Source organism: Micropterus salmoides, unplaced genomic scaffold, assembly GCF_014851395.1.
Source record: "Micropterus salmoides isolate LMB-PRFRI ecotype aquatic unplaced genomic scaffold, ASM1485139v1 Ms_hic_scaffold_3, whole genome shotgun sequence".
NCBI lineage: Eukaryota > Metazoa > Chordata > Actinopteri > Centrarchiformes > Centrarchidae > Micropterus > Micropterus salmoides.
The window spans coordinates 33,970,695-33,990,030 of NW_024042261.1; the positions used below are offsets into that span (position 1 = coordinate 33,970,695).

Consider the following 19,336-nt stretch of genomic DNA (forward strand, 5'->3'; position numbering starts at 1 on the left):
TAATATAAAAAAGTCAGTCATCTGTGCCACATTAGACATATGACAGATAGACACTCAGGACTGCAACGACACCTGCATTACTTCAGCAGTATGAAACATGTTTTGCAAAAAAATTTTCCTAACATGTAGCCTATGTTGTTTGCTCTCATGTTTAGTTTTAGATTAAATAATTGTTGCTTTGTTGTTTGATCTCCTGCAGGGACTTTTCCTCTAACGTTACTGCATACAAGTCATCAGTAATGAAATTACATTTAAATGTTTCTTATGAGTATTCAGTGTATGGTGCATGGGAAATACCACCACCATAATATAATAATATCATTTATTGTTACAGATGATGAGTGGGAGAGAGAGAAAAAAGAAGAAAAGCGATTCCTCATGACTATATAATCACCTCGTAAATATTAGTGCTGGCCCGGACTCCAGGCCCACGTTGCACCTTAACCTTTTTTTCTTTTGAATGTGAAATACAAAACAAAACAAAAGTGCATCATATCTTTACCATCCCTCCTGTCACCTTCTAATGCCTGGAAAGACAGGAGAACCTGGTTTCTTAGTTTCTTGGAATGACAGTAGAAAATGTGTAACTTGTCCAGTGCTATGTCTGTATCGGTTGACACTGTAGTGAGTTAAGGAGATGGTTTGGCTATTTTAGAGATGATATATAAGACATGGTGTGTAGGCCTGGTGTTTACTGTTACCTAAGTTCTCAGCCAGACCCTTATATTCACACTTAGTGACTTTTTTCATATCCTCAGGCAGCACAGACCCATTGCCCTCCATCTACAGTGTCAAGAGATGTGGTGGATGTTTTATCAGAACATCAGAAAGGCTCTAACCTTAAAATGCTGTGGAGGCACTGAGTCTGAAAAATAACAACTTGATAAAAATTAAGTGATTAGCCTTTACAATCTTGGAGAGCTCAATGTGTGTGTGTTTGGAAGAAAGATGCAAAATAAGGGCCAGGGAGAAAAGAGGAAGGTTGTTTTAGCAAAGGGATAGGAGAAAGCACAAGGATGATTTAGAAGAATAATGATGTCACAACGCCTGGACATGTTGTGGACAACTGGATCCTGATTGTGCACCTGTATGGTTTTTCAAAGGGAAACCCCACAATCACTCTCCTCTCTGCTTTATTGAACTGTTTCTGTCCTCCACCCACACACAGTGCAATGTGCTGTCCCTTACTTTTTTTAATGTCGGCAGAAATATAATCAATGTCTGAAGGTGGCCTGCATCAGCGCACTTTGATCAGAGCATCAGGCAGAAATCTGGACCATAAAGAAAGAATGGACATGTGATTTGATGACGGGGCAGGCTATCAGTGGCACGGATGTGGAACGGAAGAAAGAAGTAATGCTGTTGATATATTATCAAAATCTTGTATATTGTACCGACATGCAGGTGAAAGTCAAGTCAGGGAATTAACTTTTAGGACACTACAACAGTGACTTATAGATTTTAAAGCCAACAACTCCAGTTTCACAGTTTTGCACGTCATATTTAGTTTTTGAACAGTCAACCTGCTAGTGGAGAAGACAATTCTTTATATCAGCACTTAGTTGGAGACTTGTGTTCGGTTCCCATCATAGCATAAGTTGACACACACAACAGGTTACCAGATAAACTGATATTACATGTCCAAGGCTCTGTTGCCCCACCTGTCTCTCTGAATTTGAGCATATCCTCCATAAACACAAGTGTCACTGCATGCACACCTGTCTTACCCCTTACTTTAGCAGAGCATGAGAGCATCAGAGGGAGAGTATATCTCTCACCTGCTTGCTTGTTTGCTTCCTGTTTAGGGCGGGCAGTGTGCCTGCTTGTCTGGGGAACCCTGGCTACCCTCTGTCTGCATGTCGGCCCTAGAGAATATACAAAGGTGTCTGCTTTCAGGGCCTATCTGTGCCCCAGGCTGTAAATCTCTGTTGCATTACACACTCTATTTCCACACACTAGTGTGTTTGTTTGTGTAACTGTCTATCAATTTACATCCAATTGTCTCTACCTCTCCCTCTGACCCCGAACATCCACATAGCCCAAATGCTTCAGCCGCCAAGTCCATGAATGGTTTGGCTGTAACCCTACACCCTCCATGTTGATGGGACATCAAATGCGTTTCATGCACACATGTTCGCCCACTGTCCACATATAAGATCAGTGGGTCAGGTGGGTGATAATCAGCACATCCTGACTCAATACCGTCTACCTTTCTTGGCATCAGATATAGTCATGTGAGATTAACAAATAATCAGGAGTTATGGTTGGCTTACGATAAAGCATCAGGTGCACATCCTTCAAATCCTGAAAGCTGCCTCTATTAATATAATGGTGAGTTAAGCCCAAGGTTCTCCAACTCAGCTTTTCACGTGGTTAAATTGGAAGTGATTCACACAGAGTGCCTCTTGGAAGGACACAGCTCTGTAGTTGCTGATGCACTTGACAGAGTACTATTATAAGTCTGAGTGTGCTGGCAAATGCTGGCTGAGGCTTATGTGGTGGTCTCAGAATCAATTCTGTGGACAACCCTCTTTTATTATTTTTAAACAAGAACATGACACAAAGAACACAAAATTATTTACATGTGTATATATGAAAAAGAAATGAAGAGAATGTTAGATCATTTTTGCAACTCTGAACCCTTCAGCTCTCACAGTCCTCCTTTGGGTACTCTGCCATGTGAGACTGTGGCTGTAGAAATATATGGAGGCCAATGGGTAGGACTTCTGAATAATGTTGGGACATATATCGTCTACAGTTGTCATCCGATCGCACATCTTGTCTCGGTGCAATGAGTCACTCGGTTACTTCAGTCTGCTTTTAGACACCCACAGGCTCAGCCCTATCTCCTTAATGGGGACTGCGGTCTGAGTCTGCATGCACTGTCCTCAAAACATGGCTAGTTTAGCCCATTTTACCCCTTCTCGTTCAGCTCAGTTGAACTGAGTTTTTTTCTGTGACCTTACAACTTCACTACGGTGATGCCTGGTCTCAGAACAGTTGTAATTTATATTCATACTGATAAACAAAGCTATTGGTCTAAAATTCAGCTTTGACATTGCACCATGAGTGGTAGGTATGTTGTACGAAGGAGGTAGAGAAGATATCCCACTGCTTGGTTTTAACATTAATGAGAACTTTATCTCTCTTTTGCACAATACCTAGGAGATTCACTAACTTCTTAAAAGTAATGTTTGTATGGTTCATGTACAGATTTAGTAAAACTTGGATTGCATATCATGTCTGCAGTTAACGAGAGAGGCCACATTGCTCCACTTTCCAGAGTGCAAAGCAGGGAACGCAAGGACAGGACAGAAGAGACATTTCAAGGCTGAGGAGAGATAGATGATAGCCCAGCCAAAGGAAGGGACACTCTTCAGCCAAAGAAACACTAGAGGCCTCTGGGTATAAGAGTTGAGTAGATATTATGAGGTCACTGATCTGCCTCACTTTCCATTTTCCTGCTGTGTGCCATAAACATAGACATTTAAACTCCTGTGCAGCCCTCTTCCTCACTTTCAAGTGGCATACCTTTTCTCCTAAATACTATGTCATGACACATTAGTGGTGCTGATACACTAGGGCAAGACAGTGAGCAGGTCAAGAAGGAATGATTCATTAATTGTGAGAAGAGGGGAGAAAAGTCAGGAGTCTGTCCAGAACTGTCGAGAAGAATATTAGTCAGGTTAAGTGATGGATCCCCTTGCATAATCACTGAGTTGAAGGAACAGCTGAGAATGTTGCGTGTCAGGTGTGGGTTTCACAGCGGAGGGGGTGTTTATTGCTGCATTTACACCGCTCTCTGGAGGGTTCAGGCTTTGACGAGGAGCAACAAATTACAGAGTGTTAACATTCTGCTTGTGGAATTGAGTTGCGTGTATCTATTGTGCTGGCCCTTAGTGAAAAGAGCTGTTTGCAGTCTTCTTAACTGGCTATTTAAAAGAACATATCAGCTTAGCTTCTTTTTGCTTCTTAACTACAAATTATGTTAAGTTTCAAGATTGTTTTTGTGTATATGTGTTACTGCTGACTATTTTGAAAGTCTTTTTGTTCAGATTTCAGATTTTTCAATGCGTTCAAAGGCTTTTTCTACTTTGCAGGCAGCCATGGGTTTCTTATTCATTTCCGAATGAAATGAATATCACAACATGATGTCTGTGTTCATATCATCAAGTTATTTTATTGTTGTATGGTGTACAGTTTGAATCAATTTGAAAAGTCACCACTGCATTACCTTGCAATGACATAGTGTGTACAGAAATGAAAGCAAACCTAACGTTCACTGTTATGGATTACATAACTAAAGTGAGAATAAAGAATTTGCTAATTGATGTCCACACACTTAAAGTAAGAAAATGCATATAAAATCTGTAACAATATAGCATGGTTTGCAAAACTGTCAGCAGCAATGGAAGGTATTAGTGATTTATTTCTTTTATTCACTATATAAGTCTGGGTTAGAAAGTATCCAGTCTAGCAGTCATGATGATCCTAAAGCAACTCTGGTAGGTTCAATAACTTGAGTCAGAGCATACATAAGATATACCATATAACTTCAACTGTCTCCTGGTTGCATATAAAAACAACATTTTAGTCATTGTGTACTGTTGTTTTTATTGTATTCTATTTTTCGATGATGTGCTGTAGACAAGTTTTTCTTCTGCACTCCTCACGAAGCACATCATCAAAGTCGTTAAAAGGTCCGTATTGTACACAAAAATGCTTGCACCAAATGCATCAAAAATCTAATCTAAAGGAAATAAGTGTGTGGTTGAAAGCCCAAATTAGTAGTTTGAACATAAAATGACGTTTCCCAAAAGTAAAAGGTCTGTGGATAAATTTGTCCTTAAGTGTTTGTTTGTGTACTGGGTGCAGGGTGACCAGGTTGTTCTGCAGTGCACTGCCACTGTCCTGAAGGAACAGATTAAGCTATGTCTGTCCTGCGAGGGCTTTGGGAACCGTCTCTGCTTCCTGGAAACCACATCCAACGCTCAGGTAAGATGCTGGTATCCTTCCTCTGTTTTGTTTGTCGTGTACTGTATGTAACCTTGCTTTTATTGACTTTGTTTTATCTCTGGGTTGTTTTTACGCTTGCAGAATGTGCCTCCGGACCTGGCCATATGTACCTACATTCTGGAACAGTCCCTGTCGGTCCGCGCTCTGCAGGAGATGTTGAACACGGTTGAGTTGACCGAGGTAGGATTCAAAAACAGAAAGAGATGAGTGATGGATAGAGGAATATATGGAAGGGGGAAGTAGACCTTTCCTTTGCAGAGATGTGCTTTAGATGAATATGTAGGGTTACCCCGAGAACTCAATGCACTGCAACTTAAGAAAACACAAACGCAAACAGACAAAACACAAGCAAATTAATAAAACATCTTCATTTTGAAAACACACACTTATTTAACAAAGATGTGTTTAGCTTAGCTTAGCACAGAAGTGCACTATAGTCCTTTTTAGATGTTGTACAGTATTTACAAATCTAGCCTAAACTTGGGATATATTTTCTTGTAACAGCAGCACCTCAGAAGTCCTGTCCTCATTGTGAAGTTTGTAGCTTTGCGGTCCTGAGGAACTTTTAACAAAACCCTCCGATTAGCTTGCTGTGTAACTAGATATAACATGTCTATAAGACTGTTTAGGAGTTATTTGAAGACATATTGGCTATGTTCACACTGCAGGCATTAATGCTCAATTCCAATTTTTTTCCCAAATCCGATTTTTTTGTTTGACAGTTCAGTATTATCATTCACACATTATTGCTTAAATTTGGCCCATATCAGACTTAAGTGTGAATTGTCCGCGGCCTGAAAGTGACCCGCATGTGCAGAAGAACAACACAACGTCACGCGCAGCACACTGCACATATCTCAGAAGAGAGCTTGCAGTCCGGTGGATTTCAGGTGTACCAGCAGATGATAGCAAGATAGCGGAGGAAGAGAGCCACATGTTTAATAATGGCTTTTTGAGGAGCTTTTTCGTTCACAGTGGCTACGTCTACAGCAGAACAGCTCCTCTAGAGTGACGAATTGAATTGAAGTTGCATCAATTCCAACCTGAGTGTCCAGACTCAGGTCCCATTGACCACATATGAAATTGGCCCAAATCCGATTCCATGTGACTTGTCCTGTTCACATTGTGATAAAAAGATCAGATCTGGGTCACATATGAGGAAAAAAATCGGATTTGGGTTGCTTTGGCCTGCAGTCTGAATGTAGCCATTGAGGCTGTATTTCTCTTAATCTGTCTAGCCTAATAAGATGCAGGATCTTTCTCTGTTTTTGACATTTGCTATTAATCCTCTCATGTGACTGTGGGTAAGAGAGCAACCTAGTATATTATATTGTTAATCATCTTTAATCTGCTTGCCCCGTCTTACATACATTTTGTATTCCATTATTATAATAATATATTACATACAAGATATATTCAGTATATACATATATATAGTATAGTATTTAGCCTTACCGATGATTTTTTTGCTTATTATAATAAAAAATATTTGCTTTGATTTTATGAGTGTATTTACTTACAGTACTGAAAGATGTAACAGCAACATGTTATTCCATGTTTTCAAAGACTTGGGTTTGATATCAGGTTCTAGTCGTTTGTGTCTCTGTCTTTTTTTTAAATTTCATCTACTTTTTGGTAACATATACATCTGGGACGGGACCTTTAAATATCAATGCAACTCTGGTTTGGCTTTGAAGTTCATCATAAAACATACTATACATCATGATCCTTTAGTCTATGTCAGCAGCATAGATGACTTTTTCTTTGCTTTTAATTTATGATTTTTTTGTACTTATTATCTGACATCACCTCCCCTTCCTTCTTGCTCGCTGCCAAGCAGGCAGTCGATTTGGACAAATGGGTATGTCTGTTAACATGTCTTATTTCCTGTAACATGTATCCCAACCAACCTGGCAACTGTCCTCGTTCCTGTCCTGCTGCCCACTGGATGTCTTATTGAATGAAATAGTGCTGTATCATTCACATGTCTCAGTTCATATCTGTTTAGCCTTCACCCCAAGGTGGTGATTGCTCTGTGCACCTGTCATTCATTTTCTGAGACAGTAACTGATGGGTTCCATATAAACAAGTCCATTGTCTTTAGATTAAATAATTTATGATGAGCTGCTCTTTATCTACTAAAAACTGCTTAGTTCTTGGTAAGCTTAAAAAATTTTACTTTATTGAAACATTTGATTAATTTGAGTAAAATTAGCTAAATCTGCTTAAAAGCTAGTGTCAAAGCTGTAGTGAATAATATTGTTTGCATGCACTTATGTACTTTTTTATAATAAGTTGACCTGTATTAGTTACGAATTTTCTATCCTACAATAGCAAGCAAATCTAGCAAGGTGTCACAATGCATCATTCATTTGCATTTCATGCAGAAATATCCCCAGCACATTTATCCTCATGACCTTATCACAAATATTACCATTCCTTGTATGACATTTTTCCTTTTGTTTCAGCACTGTTATTTGTAAGTCTTTGATGATGTCAAGGAAATTATGCTCTCCTTTTTATAGAGAATATGTTTTCACACTGCTGCCAAACTGACTGTAGTTAATGAAGCCACATCTAACTTTGCTTACTTTAAAGACATCTAAAGACAATCTACACATTATATAAATGTTTAATGTGGCTAAAAAGGTTGTTTTTTTAAATTTTGTTTTCTTCTTTGGTGGTGTATTTTTCTTATTAAGTGGATAACTTGCTAAACATAGTTTCTGAAATATTTGCAGCCATCTACTGTAGAAGTCTAGGCTTGATGAAGTCCCTCTGAATCATCAGGCAAGCTTTTATAGGCTGGCAATTTTGCATCAACATTTAACAATCATATAGTAAGAAATCCATCAACATATTTATCAGTTTACCAATTTACAGCACCGTTAAACAACCAGAATGCAAAGCAATCACAAGAGTTATTGTGTTTTTAGTATAACATGCTTTTTTAAAACTCTCTTTTTGCCTTTGTTATGTTACAACTATAATTTAAATAAAAAAGTTTATACCCATCCTTTGGGATTGTCAACAGGCACTGCATACACTGGAAATCACAACCTGAAAAAGTATCTCAAGCAAGTTAAGGAAAAGTGGGTGGGGTGCTGTTTAGGTTTTAATCACATATTAATGAAAGCTAATAATTCAATTTCAAAGATGGATTTGTCACACTCACCAGATCGAGAAAGCACTGTTTGGTGGTCAGTGCCTATAATCCCAGGATGTAAAGAGCTAGTCCTATCCCACTTCTAAGATAGCTTCTGTTCCGCTAACTTTCAGTTCTTAACTATTTTTCAGTAGTTTGTATACCAGTTAGGATATAATAAAATGTAAGGACCTTGTTATTAAAACATTTAATTTCATCCCCCGTGAATCTTACTCATAGAATATGGACAGAAAACCCTTTTATGAAAGACAGATGAAAGAAACCTTGTCTGACTGAGGCTCATGGAACTCAAGCTAGCTTTAAGAGAAGCTCTCTGTTACAGCTTTTTATTAGTTGCATTACCGTGGTAAGTTTGGGCAGTTCCTGGCATCACAGGAGTTGGAAGATGTGGATAAGCAGGCCTTTCTAATGGTGAGCAGGAGGATGAGAATAGCATGGCATGCAGCCCAGTGGAGGGTCCTGCCCACCTCTTTAAGGAGTGGATGATGAAACTGGACACCGTCAGAGAAATGGACAAGCAAATCTTTCTCTGAACACGCACATATTTGTCTGTCTATTCTTGAGGACCCTCATTGACATTCCCCAGCCCTTAACCTTAACCATTACAAGGTAATGCATAACCCTCAACCCTTACCATAATCCTAAAGTGCCCTCACAATGCAGAAATGTCCTCCTAAGATGGTTTAAAACTGAATTGTCCTCACAAAGATAGCAATAGAAGCCCCCACACACACACTTGAGAAATCATACACCATCACTACCACCACCTGCCCTAACCAAGCCTAGCACTAATATGGACCAGGGTTTAGGGTATAGTGCTATCACTTGACATACCTACCCCTGGCTCATCCTAGTGGATTATGGGTGCCTAACCTGACAAAAAGGCTTAGCATTATCTTCCTGTTGGCTGAAGCTAATCGTTGTATTGGCTAATCTAACTATAACTGTTGCAGTAATTGTGTTTTCTTGTTGCATCCTTGCTGGATGTTGAGAAAAGGTAGGATGGATTAATGTTATCTTTGCCTTTGTGTCAGTCACATCATTGAGATAACTTCTCTGAAAATTATAATTTACATAATAATTGTCCCACTTTCAGCAATATCTCTGAACTGCTTTGTTATTGAAGTGGTTCTTGTTATTTTCTTGTATTTGTATAAAAATGGACCCCAAAATGTTCTGTATAGTATTTGTTTCAGGGAAAGAGTCATTGTTCAGTGTTGTTAATTAATTTTGCTTAATCATTTTGTCCACAAATCACTCTCTAAAGTATTCTTTTCAGGTATGTTTTTTTCCACTTAAAAATACAATGATAAACCTTCGACACACAATCAACTTGTAAATTATCATTACTGTTTACATTCACTTAGCCCCTCCATCTTATCTGTCCCATTCTAATCGTTACTGTATCTCCGTCTCTAAAATAAAACAAGAGTAGATAAGTTCCCAAAAGGATATATCTGGCGTGAACAGTCTACAAATCAAATGCAACATACAGTAATATTAACACACAATAATTTTCAATTAAACATACAGTGCTACACACAACATAGCATTATGAAATACAATGAACAAAGAAAACAGTGTCAGTGGAAGTTTAAATATGATATTTTCTGTTCTGGACTTAAATAACGTGTTCATCTGACCTTTGGACCTTCTAAAATATATCCTTATTTTCCTCCCTGTCTTGAAGTGTTTAATCAGTCTTGTCACACTGGTCTGTTAAATATTTCTCTTCTTCCCCCCCAGTCGTCCCAAGGTGGAGGTCATCGTACCTTACTGTACGGTCATGCCATCCTTCTGAGACACAGCCACTCAGGCATGGTAAGAAAGAAAGAATATTATAATATATATATAATATATAAATAACTAATTTAACAAAGAATGGTTTAACTCCAGTTTGTTTACTGTGGTTTACAGCCAATTTTTTATCACATTTTGGCAAAGTTCTGGTCATGTCCTGAATAAAAACTTTCTCCCCAGTACCTGAGCTGTTTGACAACATCTCGGTCACTCACGGACAAGCTGGCCTTTGACGTGGGCTTACAAGAAGATTCCACTGGTAAAAACAAACTTGGAAATCCTTTTGAAAGATGCAACAGAATGCTCTTTTCTAAGCCTGCATTCAACTGATTACTGAAACTCATTATCCTCCAGTACTATTGTTAAATTGTTTATGTAAATAGGCCTTCTCAAGCTATTGACATGAATGAAGTCAGCAATACAAATCTTCTGTTCCAATACATTACTTTTACTTTGTAGTTTGGCTGAGAAATATAAACACTATTATGATAATCGTTACTGTAAGTTAGTAGTATGTTAACAGACGGTTTTTGATTTTTGTTAAAGATTCTTTGAGTGAACATATCAGTTCAAAGTGTCAATCTCCATGGGGAAGCTTATTCTTCTTCTTCTTGCAGGAGAGGCATGTTGGTGGACCATTCATCCAGCCTCTAAGCAAAGGTCAGAAGGTGAAAAGGTCAGGGTGGGTGACGACCTCATCCTTGTCAGTGTTTCCTCTGAGAGATACTTGGTAAGACTCCTGACACTCCATCTGCTTTGCTGTTACTCAGTGGAGGATTTAGACTTAAGCTAAACTTGATATTTTGTCCTCCTCTTCTTGTCTTCTCTCCTCAGCACCTCTCCTATGCCAGTGGAGATCTGATGGTGGATGCCTCCTTCATGCAGACCCTGTGGAACATGAACCCAATTAGTTCAGGATGTGAACTAGCTGAGGGTACAAACCTGCTTTGCACATTTCTGGTGCATGCTCTCCTGCGACAACACAGTCTGTGTCGGGAGGCACATAAAATGCACACTGGACAATAAATAAATACATCAATCTATTTATTTATTTTACTCTTTAGCAACTATTGCTCATATACACACACAAACACATTGATATCCGTAGATGATCTACAAATTTTACATTTTACAGGAGGATGATGTTGGGAAGTCATGTAGTGTACTCGTAACATATACTCTCCATAAAGAGAAATATACTCACAATATACTTGCTCATTTTAGCGTGTATTCCTCCTTTCAGGGTTTCTGACAGGAGGTTACGTTATCAGGCTGTTCCACGGCCACATGGACGAGTGTCTGGCCATTGCTACACCAGAGGAAGGAGAGGAAAAGCGCAGGTGAGCCAAAGAGGAAGCAGAGCGGTTCTGAGCGGCAAAATATCCTTTTAATCTGATACCAAATGACCGAATGTTCCTCTGCCCTGATTCTGCTACAGGATGGCTCATTATGAAGGTGGTGCTGTGTGCAGTCAGGCTCGATCCCTGTGGAGGTTGGAGCCTCTCAGAATCAGGTGATTGTCCCCTGATATGCTTGTTGGCAGACTTTTATTTTGGCAGGTTATAAGAATATTTTCTTTCCAGCATACTTTACATTGTTACCTCTTACTTATTAATACAAAACTTATGGGGTGAGAGAGAAGAGGATGACATGCAACAAAGATAGAATAATGTAACTGAATATATGGATGTTGTGGTTACATGTAAACCTTCAGGCCACACGGACACCCCTAGTAAAATAATTGCCAAAAGGGTTTCAACAACAAAAACATGTAGTAGAATAGGCTTTTTGATAATATGTATATATATACATATATTTTTTTTTACATTTTGCCTGTAGCTGGAGTGGTAGCCACATGAAGTGGGGGCAGTCTTTCCGTATTCGCCACATCACCACAGGCCGGTACCTGTGTCTGGATGAGGAGAAGGGTCTGTTGGTGGTTGACCCAGAGAGGGCCAACACCAAACTATCTGCTTTCTGCTTTCGTGTTTCAAAGGTTAGAATGAACATTTTGAGTGTCTCTTGACTCTTGCCTTTGGTTTCTGTCTATCTGTTATAATGCTATGATTTTTTCTCTCATTGACCTCTCTATGATTTTCTCCCACCCATTCTTTTCTCTTGGTTTCCCCGAGCAGGAGAAGGTGGATGTGGCTCATAAACGTGATGTTGAGGGGATGGGCATTCCAGAGATCAAGTATGGAGAGTCCATGTGCTTCGTCCAGCATGTGTCTACAGGCCTGTGGCTCACATATGCTGCCCTGGATGCCAAAGCTGCTCGTTTAGGAATGATGAAGAGAAAGGTTAAGATCTAACATGGGGATCAAAATAAGATAAAAACTGTCTTGATGTAGCAGCAAAAACTGAGTTAGTGCAGATTATGTGTACAGTGGTTTTGCAATTTGTTTTTTAAAAAGTTTTAATCATGCAACAATAAAAAGTGGGAAGAACACAAAAATATTGCTACCAAAGGTTCCACCTTCTTACCATAAGAGTTTGCATGGATGCATTAGTCTGAGAATGTTAGCCTGAAGCTGTGTGTAGTTTAGTGATTTAGAAAAGTCATACATATTGATAAATACAATGTAGAATAGTAATGGGGGAATAAGCAAGGGTTGGGTTTGTATCTTTGGGCTATAATCTTAAACCTTGCTTTCTCAGTATCTTAAGGACAAGACAAACCACATGGCTGTGTCATGTATAGCTGTTACATGACACAGCCACCCAAAACAGATGTCGAAGTAGAAGAACAGTGTAAAATTGGGGATGTCATTTGTAATATAATTATGTTGTCTGTTTCCCCAGGTCATTCTGCACCAGGAGGGTCATATGGATGATGCCCTAACTGTGTCTCGCTCCCAAACTGAAGAGTCTCAGGCTGCTCGAATGATTTACAGCACTGTAGGCCTCTTCAGGCAGTTCATAAAGTAAGTATATACATTTTCAAATGCAGGGGGGGACAATAGAAAATGTGTCTTTGTGTCATGATGTAGTAATGTTCATAACAATTTTTTTTCTACTTTTGTTACTACTGTCATGAAACAGTGTTGTAATGTGACTGTATTTTAAGAGGGATAAAAAAGGTTTTACATTTGTTTCTGATTTGTTGTGCTCTTACAGGGGTTTGGACTCTCTGAGTGGGAAGAACAAGTCACCAGGGCCTGTGTCACTTCCTCTGGAGGGGGTCATCCTCTCGCTTCAGGATCTCATCTTCTACTTTCGTCCTCCTGAGGAGGAACTGGAGCACGAGGAGAAGCAGACCAAACTCCGCTCCCTGCGCAACCGGCAGAACCTCTTCCAAGAGGAGGTAATTTGCATGCTGCCTACACAGTCTCACAAACTCACTTTCCATATCTATCTAATTTTACTGGGTGTTCTTATAACTAAAATAAATTTGCTATGCAAAGGGGGACTTGTACTGTTGACACCATTGAGGACATTTATGCCCTCATGCAGGTTTGTTAAACCTGCAATAATGCAGTGAGGCAAGGAGGCAGATGTAAGATGACATTTTAGGATCACCCTAATCTACACCCCTAACCCAAGCCATACCCAAACCTTAACCTGTTACTCTTTTACTCTTTAACTTTAACCAAGTCTTAACCTTACATGTAATTGCTTCTTTCTTTCTTGTACCCAGATGAAAGGTGAGTGACCACAAGGTGCTTGTATCAGTATATTCTTGTCCCCACAACATGATTATTTTACGTTAACATATACACAACATGTTTTATTGCTAAATTTGTGAGGACCCTCATTGACATAATGCCAAACATTTAACCCTAACATGACCCATCATAAGTACATGCCTAACAGTAACTTTAAAACACAACTTAAAACAAACCTAATGTTAACCCTAACCCTGAAGCCACAATGCTGCCACCTACAACTACAGCAACATAATATAAAAAAAATATTTCATTTCTGGTCCACCTTTGTGTTTCCGTTTTCTTTCTCAGGGAATGATCACCATTGTGCTTGAGTGCATTGACCGCCTGAATGTGTACAACACTGCTGCCCACTTTTCTGAATTTGCTGGGGAGGAGGCTGCAGAGTCCTGGAAGGAGATCGTCAACCTCCTTTACGAGCTGCTGGGTAGAATAATCACTATAACTCTGAAAACACAAAGTACATATTAAATCTTGTGTGCAGTGAATAAAGAAACATTATTATTTATTTATGTGTCTCCCCTCTTAACAGCTTCTCTAATTAGAGGAAACCGCTCTAATTGCGCGTTGTTCTGTGACAACCTGGACTGGCTGGTCAGCAAGCTCGACCGTCTGGAGGCCTCTTCAGGTATCAGACGTTCCTCACTTATTCACTGATATATCCCACAAATTACTAAGAATTTCTCATATTCCTCCTCTCTATACATTTAGGTATTCTTGAGGTGCTGTACTGTGTGTTAATTGAAAGCCCTGAGGTTCTGAACATCATCCAGGAGAACCACATTAAATCCATCATCTCCCTCCTGGACAAGCATGGAAGGAATCATAAGGTTGGTCTTTTCTCACTCCCAGGAACATGGTGGGAGAGTAACATTAGCCGGCAGCAAATTAATTGGCTCCAGCTGGCTGGGTTGCCTATTTACTAGACTTTTTCAGGTGGTGATTTGGAATGTTATATCATCCTGATAATGTATTTGGCTCATAAAAACACATTTATTTTTGTAATTCCATTAGCAATTGTAGACAGCAGATGAAAATGTGAATTGTCTGTTCTGCTCTGCCACATTTAAACATAAAGGTGAGAGTAACGTCTGCCTTTAGGTCCTGGATGTCTTGCGATCTCTTTGTGTGTGTAATGGTGTAGCTGTGAGGTCCAACCAGAACCTCATCACTGAAAACCTGCTTCCGGGTCGCGAACTCTTGCTGCAGACCAACATTGTAAACTATGTTACCAGGTACTTGAATTGCTGTTAAGTTGTTCTACAACACAAAAGGTACAGACTGGTAGTTGTCATAGTCTTTTAGGTCTTTTAGGGTTTTTCTAAGTCATCAACCACTCTGTTAAATGGGTGTTGTCTGTAAAAGTTTAAGTTGATTTGTTTTCTCTTCAACAGTATAAGACCAAACATCTTCCTGGGTACATGTGAGGGGTCCACGCAGTTTAAGAAGTGGTACTTTGAGTTAATGGTAGACCATGTGGAAGCCTTTGTGACAGCGCATGCTTCCCACCTGCGTGTGGGCTGGGCTATGACAGAGGGCTACAGCCCCTACCCTGGAGGAGGAGAAGGCTGGGGAGGCAACGGTGTGGGAGATGACCTCTACTCCTATGGCTTTGATGGACTGCATCTGTGGTCAGGTGAGATGACTCTGCTAACTCATTTGCTAAACCATTTTCCATTCTTTCATATTATGTATTGTTATGTGACTTCTTCACTCTCTGCTCTGCCATTCAGGCACTGTAGCCCGTCAGGTGGCTTCGCCCAGTGCACACACCCTGGCTGCAGATGATGTCGTTAGCTGCTGTCTGGATCTGAGCGTGCCCAGTATCTCCTTCCGTATTAATGGCCACCCAGTTCAGGGCATGTTTGAAAACTTCAATGTGGATGGCCTCTTTTTCCCTGTTATTAGCTTCTCTGCTGGAGTCAAGTAAGTACAAAATAAAATTTAAAAAAATTCTCGTTTTCTATTAATGAATTTTATTGATTTGTATGTTAATTTCTTTATTTAACCAGTACGACAGTAAATTAATAGGAATACACATACAGAATGGCAAAATGATCAAAAAAATAAATAAAACTGGCAGAATATTTTAAATGAATAATTAAGCTTTTTTTTCTTTCAATTTTAATTCTATGAATGCATTTAAAACCTAATCTCTCAAGTTATCCCAAATAATTATCTCCCAAAATATCCCTTTAAACCCAGCAGTGTCTTGTCCCCCAAAAGAGATTTTACAGCTGCTGTGTGTAATGATCCCTCACAGTGCTGAGATGGGACTAATGGTGTATTGACTGATGAGCACATCGAAGGAAACACAGGCTCAAGAATTGGCACAGAAATTAAATCAATGTGTTTTTTATTTTATGAGTCGAGGCACCGTTGCAATAAAGGACTAAAGTAGTATAAAAAGATCTCTTTGTCAGATAGATAAAGACTAAGACTGGCTCTGTTTCTGTCACTTCAGGGCTCGGTTCCTCCTTGGTGGTCGTCACGGAGACTTCAAGTTCATGCCGCCGCCTGGCTATGCCCCATGCTACGAGGCTCTGCTGCCTAGAGACAGAATGCGTATTGAACCCATCAAGGAGTACAAGCACGACTTCAACGGTGTGCGCAACCTGCTGGGTCCCACCATGTCCCTCACCCACACCTCTTTCACCCCCTGCCCTGTGGACACTGTTCAGGTAAAAGCCTGAATCCTAAAATCAGACTATGATGTTGTCAATAAAATATCTGCTACATTTGTTTATTTTTGTTTACTGATTTACTTTAACTGCATAGATTGTATTGCCACCCCACTTGGAGAGTATCAGAGTGAAGCTGGCAGAGAATATTCACGAACTCTGGGCTGTCACTCGTATTGAGCAGGGCTGGACCTATGGGACTGTAAGTATGGAGTCATCACTGCAATACAGATGCAACAGAATAGGAGTCAGCCTCAGATTTAGATGATTTGGAGCTTTAACTAATATGTGAGTAATATTTTAAAACTCTTCTGAATATATTCATTTTTCAATAAATAAAAAACTTGTGTTATCTCTGGTAAAAAAATTTTCACCGTTTTGGCTGAAATAAATCTTGATGACAGAAGTGTGCATACACTGAGTATCAATCAGATGTATGTAGGGTCTGTTGAGGCAAACAAATCCATGAATAGGTGATTTTCTTTTACTAGTGAATAACCTCATCATCATCTACCTCCACAGTTCAGAGATGACAATAAGAAGCTCCATCCTTGTCTGGTGGACTTCCAGGCTCTCCCTGAACCAGAGAGGAACTACAACCTGCAGATGTCTGGCGAGACTCTTAAGTGAGTTTGTAATAAAGGTTCTGTTGAGGTATCAGGGTCAGAGTAGAAAGTTTATGTTAATGAACACAGTTGTTGATGCCTGTGTTCTTGTTATTCTACAGGACTCTCCTGGCACTGGGTTGCCACGTTGGAATGGGTGACGAGAAAGCAGAGGAGAATCTCAAGAAGATCAAGCTGCCCAAGACGTATGGGGACATTTCTGGCATTTCTGCACAAACTAACATTCCACATTATCCTTTATGCATGTTTTAATAAGAACTTGTCTGTCCTTCAGCTATGTGATGAGCAATGGATACAAACCTGCCCCCCTTGACCTCAACCATGTCAAACTGACACCAAACCAGAACCAGCTTGTAGAAAAACTGGCAGAAAATGGACATAATGTTTGGGCAAGAGACCGGGTACGGCAAGGATGGACCTACAGTATTGTGCAGGTAATCATTTCCAATTCTTTTTAAATCCTTAATAAATCCTTTTTTAAAAGGTTTAATTTATTTATATAAACCAATCTATCTTAAAACCATTTACACATGCATAATACAACTGACGCTAAGTCATGCTGGCACCTTTTTGTATATTTTGTCTTACATTTTATGTCATGTTTTATTCTTTTACAATATTCTGTTAGGACATCTTCAATAAGCGAAACCCTCGTCTGGTACCTTACAACCTGCTGGACGAGAGAACCAAGAAAACCAACCGAGACAGTGTTAACAACGCTGTCCGCACCCTCATTGGCTATGGCTACAACATTGAGCCTCCAGATCAGGAGAGCAGTACGTCAGCTTACCGCATGCTTATGATAACATATGATGATTGGATTAATTTTTTCGAGCATTTAATTTTAACTCTTAACTCTTCACAGTCACCATTGATCTTAACTTATCTGTCATCTTTTTCATCTTTCCCATCTTTTCCTGCAGCTGGCCATGGCCTCGAAAACACCCGTGGGGACAAGGTACGAATCTTTAGGGCAGAAAAGTCATATGCTGTCACCCAAGGGAAGTGGTACTTTGAGTTTGAGGCAGTCACCACGGGGGAGATGAGAGTGGGTTGGGCACGTCCTAATGTTCGCTCTGACACTGAACTGGGAGCAGATGAACTGGCCTACGTCTTTAATGGCAATAAGGTTAGTCCCTGTCTTTAACTTTAGTTGAATCAGGGTCATTCCAATTTAATCAAGTTTAGACTGGGCAAATGTCAAAATACGTAAAGAGCTGTGATAAGTTGTGTTTTATTGATTATTTATTAATGTAACCCTTTCTAGGCTCAAAGATGGCATATTGGCAATGAGCCTTTCGGTCGCCAGTGGCAATCTGGCGATGTAGTTGGTTGTATGATTGACCTGACTGAGATGATCATCATGTTCACACTCAACGGAGAAATGTTGATCAGTGACTCGGGCTCGGAGATGGCTTTCAAAGACATTGAAATTGGGGAAGGTAAGAGTTAATGTTTATTTTACCTTTTTTGATCAGCATTAGTTGCTGTAATGGAAAGGAAGTATTTCTTAACATAAATCTTATTTGGCATAAATTGTTACTTCACAGTTTATCTAAATAGGATTCAAATTCCTTTCATGTGGTTTTACTCCTCAGGTTTTATCCCAGTGTGTGCCCTGGGCCTGTCTCAGGTTGGAAGGATCAATCTTGGTCAGAATGTCAGCAGCCTACGCTACTTTGCCATCTGTGGCCTGCAGGAAGGATTTGAACCTTTTGCTATCAATATGAAACGAGATATTACCATGTGGTTCAGTAAAAGTTTGCCCCAATTTGTGCCTGTACCCACCGAGCACAATCATATAGAGGTAATTACTTTGTGATACATGTTTAATGAAGCTAGAACTTTAAAACCAGATCACATATTTATCTTCAAACATTTTGTCTCCCAGGTCTCCCGTGTGGATGGGACTGTGGACAGTGCCCCCTGTCTGAAACTGACACATAAGACATTTGGATCACAGAACGCCAACACCGACATGCTGTTCCTCAGACTCAGCATGCCTGTCCAGTTCCACGAGACCTTCAAGATCCAGGCAGGCACCACCCCTCTAACCCATGCCCTCACTATACCCGAGGAGGAAGTGGTTGTGGTGGAGCCCGACTCAGAATTTGAAATTCTGAAAAAGTCTGCCAGCCGCAAGGAGCAGGATGAGGAAAAGAAGGAGCTGTCTGTACCTAAGGAGATCACTGTGGAAAATGACAAGGACACAGTGTCAGAAAAGGGAAAGAAAAAAGGGTAAGTGTAGCAGGTTGTACTTTTAGCGAAGAGGAACAAGCCTGCAGTGTATTTTCAGCCTGCAGAGGGTGTTATTTAAAACATGATATCAAATTACAAACTATCCTCTAAACATGGCATGAATCCTCCATCCAGAAACAACTA

General features: G+C 39.9%; 1 protein-coding gene across 8 annotated transcripts in view; it reads left to right on the top strand.

The window, feature by feature from the left end:
• ryr1b (ryanodine receptor 1b (skeletal)) overlaps nt 1-19,336 on the top strand; it is a 70,149-nt gene that overhangs the window by 7,019 nt on the left and 43,794 nt on the right. For all 8 annotated transcript variants that reach the window (XM_038694167.1, XM_038694161.1, XM_038694168.1 and 5 more), the window contains exons 2-29: nt 4,876-4,995; nt 5,098-5,196; nt 9,929-10,003; nt 10,163-10,241; nt 10,600-10,712; nt 10,817-10,916; nt 11,226-11,322; nt 11,421-11,495; nt 11,822-11,978; nt 12,118-12,282; nt 12,785-12,906; nt 13,100-13,286; nt 13,939-14,074; nt 14,180-14,275; nt 14,359-14,477; nt 14,749-14,882; nt 15,042-15,283; nt 15,381-15,573; nt 16,112-16,328; nt 16,426-16,530; nt 16,851-16,954; nt 17,056-17,139; nt 17,229-17,388; nt 17,583-17,730; nt 17,878-18,083; nt 18,222-18,396; nt 18,553-18,761; nt 18,846-19,192. In XM_038694167.1, coding sequence (XP_038550095.1) covers nt 4,876-4,995; nt 5,098-5,196; nt 9,929-10,003; nt 10,163-10,241; nt 10,600-10,712; nt 10,817-10,916; nt 11,226-11,322; nt 11,421-11,495; nt 11,822-11,978; nt 12,118-12,282; nt 12,785-12,906; nt 13,100-13,286; nt 13,939-14,074; nt 14,180-14,275; nt 14,359-14,477; nt 14,749-14,882; nt 15,042-15,283; nt 15,381-15,573; nt 16,112-16,328; nt 16,426-16,530; nt 16,851-16,954; nt 17,056-17,139; nt 17,229-17,388; nt 17,583-17,730; nt 17,878-18,083; nt 18,222-18,396; nt 18,553-18,761; nt 18,846-19,192 — 4,064 coding nt within the window. The remainder of the gene's footprint in view (nt 1-4,875; nt 4,996-5,097; nt 5,197-9,928; nt 10,004-10,162; nt 10,242-10,599; nt 10,713-10,816; nt 10,917-11,225; nt 11,323-11,420; nt 11,496-11,821; nt 11,979-12,117; nt 12,283-12,784; nt 12,907-13,099; nt 13,287-13,938; nt 14,075-14,179; nt 14,276-14,358; nt 14,478-14,748; nt 14,883-15,041; nt 15,284-15,380; nt 15,574-16,111; nt 16,329-16,425; nt 16,531-16,850; nt 16,955-17,055; nt 17,140-17,228; nt 17,389-17,582; nt 17,731-17,877; nt 18,084-18,221; nt 18,397-18,552; nt 18,762-18,845; nt 19,193-19,336) is intronic.